The 5,854-nt window shown below is 39.0% G+C and overlaps 1 protein-coding gene across 3 annotated transcripts in view; it reads right to left on the reverse strand.

Annotated features, from left to right (window-relative positions):
• The window catches only part of LRCH1 (leucine rich repeats and calponin homology domain containing 1), a 189,915-nt gene that overhangs the window by 40,465 nt on the left and 143,596 nt on the right, over positions 1-5,854 (reverse strand). For all 3 annotated transcript variants that reach the window (XM_007466449.1, XM_007466450.1, XM_007466448.1), the window contains exons 11-13: positions 5,122-5,208; positions 526-615; positions 388-424 (exon numbers count right to left, since the gene is read on the reverse strand). In XM_007466449.1, the coding sequence (XP_007466511.1) occupies positions 388-424; positions 526-615; positions 5,122-5,208 (214 nt within the window). The remainder of the gene's footprint in view (positions 1-387; positions 425-525; positions 616-5,121; positions 5,209-5,854) is intronic.

The following is a 5,854-nucleotide window of genomic DNA, read 5'->3' on the forward strand; positions in this document are numbered from 1 at the left end:
CCCGTGTCCCCTGCATCGGCAGGCATACTCTCAACCACTGCGCCACCAGGGAAGCCCCTACCTCCAGTTTTTGACAGAGGAGGTTTCCGTGTGGGTCTTAGCTGCCAGGGCCTGACTTAAGACCGACCGCCTGACATAAAAAATTTAGAGAACTTAATGGAAACAGCCAACTCTCATCTTTAAGGGGAGGTGAGTATAATAGATAAGCAGGAAAACTAAAGAAACTAGAGCTATAAAAAAATTGAAAACTAGACCTTGAACAAATTTGAATATTGATCTCACTAATAAATGTTCCACCCCACGATAAACCTCGATAAAATATGGTGGCCACTCTTCTGTGGCAGAGTATTTGCACCAGAGCTCTGGTGAATCCAAGAGCAGCCTTACCTCACATTCTGGAGACGTCTCCAACTGTATTTGACCACTGTAGGAATTAGAGGGAAAAAATGATACAAAGCGGAATTTAAAGCAAAAATATTTCAATGTAAAAAGGTAAAATATATTGTTATAAAAAGGTCAACATACTTTAGTGCAGAGTCTTGTAATTCTAGGTCTTCTGCTGAGTCCACAGGGTAAAAGTTTACAACACTTCTCTCTGTAATATCTGTGCTTAATCTGAAGAGTGAGGGGAAAAAAGTGTTACCAAATGTATTAAACTTCTAATAAATTCTACTGCTTTTAGTCATATATTTAAAAGTTATGTCTATTGTTAAGATTTAAGAATGGAAGGTTTACGGTAGAAATTTCAAACTACATGGTATTTTCCCACCATGTGCCAAATACAATATAATGTACTTTTTTTTTTTTTTTTTTTTTTTTTTTTTTTTTTTTGCGGTACATGGGCCTCTCACTGTTGTGGCCTCTCCCATTGCGGAGCACAGGCTCCGGACGCACAGGCCCAGCGGCGATGGCTCACAGGCCCAGCCGCTCTGCAGCACGCGGGATCCTCCCAAACCGGGGCACGAACCCGTGTCCCTTGCATCGGCAGGCAGACCCTCAACCACTGCGCCACCAGGGAAGCCCATATAATGTAGTTTTAATATAATTTTCCATATGCTTTGGTATCAAAATCCAACTTATTTGAAATATACTAGTAATTTCTGATAAGGTCATAATATTCATAGGTAGCACACACTAAATTTGATTCTAGAAATTTATTCGTTTACAGAAGCAAGTAAAGTTGTTCTATACTATACTATACATGTACTATATTATGGTGTATGTACCAAGGGCATTTGTTTTAACAGGAAGATCTCTTTGATAGACCCTAATACTCTCGATTTAAAAAATAAGAATTCATAAGCAATCTGATATGCATTTTTAATTCTGAAATTGTCTTACACTTTCTGAATTTCTGTGATTTTAAGAGCTGAACTTTTTTTTTTAAGATCTATAAAATAAGGAATTTCTGTAAGTCATATACAAGTTATAAAGCTATTTTAAAAAGTAGGGATAAGTTCATACTATACATGCCCATTGAAAATGGTATCAAACCAACAGTCAGAAATCCTTAAGAAACCAACACAAAAGCAAAACAGGATAGCAATATTCAACTCAATTTTTTGATGTTAAGGTTGTGTGAAAGATAAAACTCTAAAATTTAATCCTGTAATCAGCGGCTTGACTAAAGCAAAGAAATCTGGATCTAGGAAATACGAGATAAAGGAAAACCTTAATGTGTTAAACTTTTAATTACTATTATTCAAAAGCAGCTAGAAATAAGTGACCTCTTGAAGTGCCCTCTCTTTATTAGGACAAAAACAGGACTCTTTCTTTATCCCTATTACACTGGCACAAAGACACGTTATTATCAAGTTAGGATTGTCGTATTATAATATCTATTTCAGGATGTACAACAAAGATCTGCAGAAGCCAAATTAGTGGATTATTTGAGGGAGAAAATCAAATCCCTATAAAGTTTTACAACGTAAATAATTTAAAAATAGCAAACCATAAAGACGCAAACCAACTATCCCTTGGAAGGTTACTCAAGGCTGTTTTCTTCCACGCCCACCATGCTGACTTGCTTGACATCCTTGGTGACTCTTTGCCTCAGACCTTTCCAAGCTGGAAAGTAATCTGCAGATCCTCAGTTCATCCCACTTCTCAGGAAAGATGATGCAACTGAGGTCCAGAGCGGGGAGCCACACCTTCCAGGTCACCCCGATCTTACACTTGGTTCCAGTCCCACATTCCCTGGCCGCTGCTATTTCCATCAAACAAGGCTGTTGTTTTTCAATTTGGGGCTCACATTGTAATCTCGAATTTGTAAGAAAAGTTTATTGGAAAAGTAATACAAAATGTAGAAATATTAAAACAGTATAAAGTTTGAGCCCAAGTGGGGCCTTCTCTCTGTCACATCATGTCTTCTAGGCTCTGTCCTGGACTCACATTCCCTTCCCATTGATATGCTTGCCCTTGGGAACCTCATCCCCTTACACTACTTCTGGTATGGCAGCACCTTATGAAAGTAACTTTTAAACCTAAGCCTCGAAGCCCCAGACCTAAACATCTAGCTGCTGAATGGACGTTGTCAAGTTGCCACCTTGGATTTTACTCAGCAGGTCCTAAACTGACCCCAACATCCTCTTCCTAAAAACCTGCCATTCCTCTTGGTCCCCCATCTCAGATGGAGACATGAGGGGTCAGGTCTAAAACACCTTGGACTGTTTGTTCCCTCCCACCCTCACCATCCACTTCAAACAATCACCAGAGAACTACCACAGTACCTACCACTGTGTATCTACAATATTTAAAAGCATAAAGAAAAGTAGTAATTTAGAAATACCCACAGAAAAAAATCCATCTTAATATATTACTTTCTAGTTTTAATTTTTCCTAAGCTTCTTATACAGTTGGGACCTAATTCTATTTATATCATTGGGATCAAACTTTTTGCATTTTTTATTCTACTTATATCACTGTGATCAAACGTTATGCATTTTTTATACTTCTTAAAGTTAACATTATATAATGAGCAATCTAAAATATAGTGGGAAGTTTAAAAAACATTTTATTGGTCACATATTCCATCTTATTAATGACCAAAATTTAAGTATCTCCAAATGGTTAGATCATTTCCTTTTTTGCAAATATTTTGCTATTAAAAACGCCTCTCCCCTCACAATTGCTGTTCATAGGATGTCATGTCCCTTAGGAATTGCTGTTCATAGGATGTCATGTCCCTTAGGATATTTTTTAGAATTAATTCAAAAGTTTTATATCTATTTTTAGACTATCGCTACAAACTACAAGGATGTCTTCTGCAGTGGTTCTGCCTGTTTACCTTTCCACCAGCAGCTCATTTATTATTTCAAATCTTCACAACACTAAAAGATAAGTACTTATAGCCCATCTTATAGATGAGAAAACTGAGGTACAGAGAAGTTATATAACTTACCCAGATTCACTGGTATTAGAGCTGGGTTTGCAACCAGTATCTGGTTGATCTGGTCCAGCCATGCTTCTTCCCCATTCCTTATAATTTCCCTCTCTCTCTCTCTCTTTTAGGATGTGAAACTCAGCTCTTTAAGGAACACACCTTGGTTAGGTGCTTACTAATAAGCCAGGCCCTGAGCCAAACATTAGGGAGAATTAACCACATGAATAATCATATTTTTAAACCATCATTACCTCCCCCTACATATAAAATAAAGTTTCAGCTCTTCCACACAGCATTCGAAGTCACGCCTGCATCACACCCAAAGGTCTCTCTGGTGAGTCTCAGTCCTGGCTGCACATCAGGAGCGCTGGTAGAACTTTTAAAAAATAAAAATGGCCAGACGCCCGGTGCCACAGGTGGTGTCGGGCAGAGTGTCTGTGTTCTGAAAGTTCTACAAATGATACTGAAGCAGAGGCAGCACGGAGATCACCTTTTCTGCCTGAGATTTTCCAAGCTTGCTCCATTCTTTCTGACCTCTGTACCTTTGCGTAAGCTTTTAATTCAATCCAGAATTTGCTTTCTCCTTGAAAATGTCAGCTATTAAAGGCCCAGGTAAAATACTCCAACCTTCAGGAAGGTCAGCCAAGCCACCCTCCCTTCTCCATCTGGGGTCAGGATCCCCTTCATTTCAAGCACTTAAATCAATGACCCTTATAAATCACTACTCAAAGCAATGTCTATTACTATAGTTTATGTTCCTAGAAGGAAGAGCTGTGTCTTGCTCATCTTTACATCCCCCAAGGTGCACACTGTAGATCTTTCCATGCTCTAAGCACTCAACTAATGTCTGCAGAATTGAAATGCTTTTCAAATCAATTGCTAAAGATTTCCAGCCATACTCAACCCGAGCTAAAACTATTCTTTTAGAGCCAGACAACAGTGCTGGTGTACTCTCAATGGCACTCTGGGACTCACTCGTCACCCGGTTCATAAATTCCCAGAATGTGGTGTGATTTCCACGCTCACCACATTATCAATACAAGACCACATTATCTTCACATTAAAATTCCCAGGATCCCTGAATAGTTTACCTGGGATAAGCTTCGGATCTATTTCTCTATTAGTACGGTAGTTATTACCTGATACCAGGTATGCTGCTTTACCGAAAAATATTTTGTCTGTGGGAATTCCGTTACGCTCAGCTAAGAAACCAAAAAATATACTTATATATCAAGTGCTTATTATTGATAAAGACTAATTCAATTAAAAAATTATCTTGTAACCCAAATCTTTAGAAATACATGATTTAGTTAACATATATTTGGCACCATCAGAAATAAATATGGTAGTACTTGATAAACCAAGCCTTTCCTTTTTGGAAACTCTCTTATATTTCTCTATTCCAGGGGTTTAAACTTCAAGCTATATAAAATAGGCAATCTGACCGTATTTCTGTTGTCTAAGAATTATACAAAAATTGCCCTATGAATTCCACGAAGGGTGAATGAATTTCATGAAGGGATGGAAAAGCGGGGAACTGCTCTCAGTCCCTCCAGAAGTTTGACTCTTTTACTTACGGATCTGGGGAAAACAGGCAGTTAAAATGACTTTTCTTTGTTAGTGGTTAGTGCTAAGCCCATACTGTGTGTATAAATATCTTAAAAACTGAGATAATGTACTCAATAAATTAGTGTACATTACTGACACCTGAAACCTGGGCCAAGGAAAGACACACATACCTGTTGGGATCTTGCAGCAAATCCACTGCTTCTCTCAGCTGTTCAATCATTGCTATATTCATGTCCTGGTCTTTGGATGAACTTACTCTGCAACAAGAAACCAAGCTTTAGACTGAAAATGGTCACTAGAACATGAATAGCACCTAGGTTCTTAAGAACAAACTTATAAAGAAAGATCCATCTAACTCTGCAAAAATGATTTTTGACAAACTCAACATTTTAGCGAAGATGTGTCAGTACCCTGTGGGGTGAGCTGCCAGAGTGTAGCAGAAAGAGTTGCTGGGTGGGAGGAGCCAGCTAGGCTGTAAAGCAGCTCACACAAAGTCTCAGTGCCCGTGGGCAGTGCTCACCTGTAAAATCAGGGCAATGGACTGGCTGGGTAGTTCTCACGCTGTACTTTCCTGAGCCTGAGGGGGATCCACAGGGGTGCTCAGCTACGGCGGGTCCACACTATTTCCAATTCCAGTTCAACCAGCCTGGCTCAGTTTTATCGCTTTCATACAATATGGGACTTCAATGTGGGATTCTGGTTCCCAGTCCAGGCTCGTTAAGCAGCAAAATCACCTAATGGTGCTTAAAAAAAATATGCCAGGTCTGATATTCCTAAGTAGATCTGTCTGGGACTTGGACATTTTCTTAATCAGATGATACTGATTTACAGGCAGGGTTGGGAACAATAGATATAAGCTTGAGAATGGGGTTTCCAAAGCTTCACACAGTTTAAAAACTCTTT

The sequence above is a fragment of the Lipotes vexillifer genome, unplaced genomic scaffold, assembly GCF_000442215.2.
Source record: "Lipotes vexillifer unplaced genomic scaffold, Lipotes_vexillifer_v1.1 scaffold384, whole genome shotgun sequence".
NCBI classification, from domain to species: Eukaryota; Metazoa; Chordata; class Mammalia; order Artiodactyla; family Lipotidae; genus Lipotes; species Lipotes vexillifer.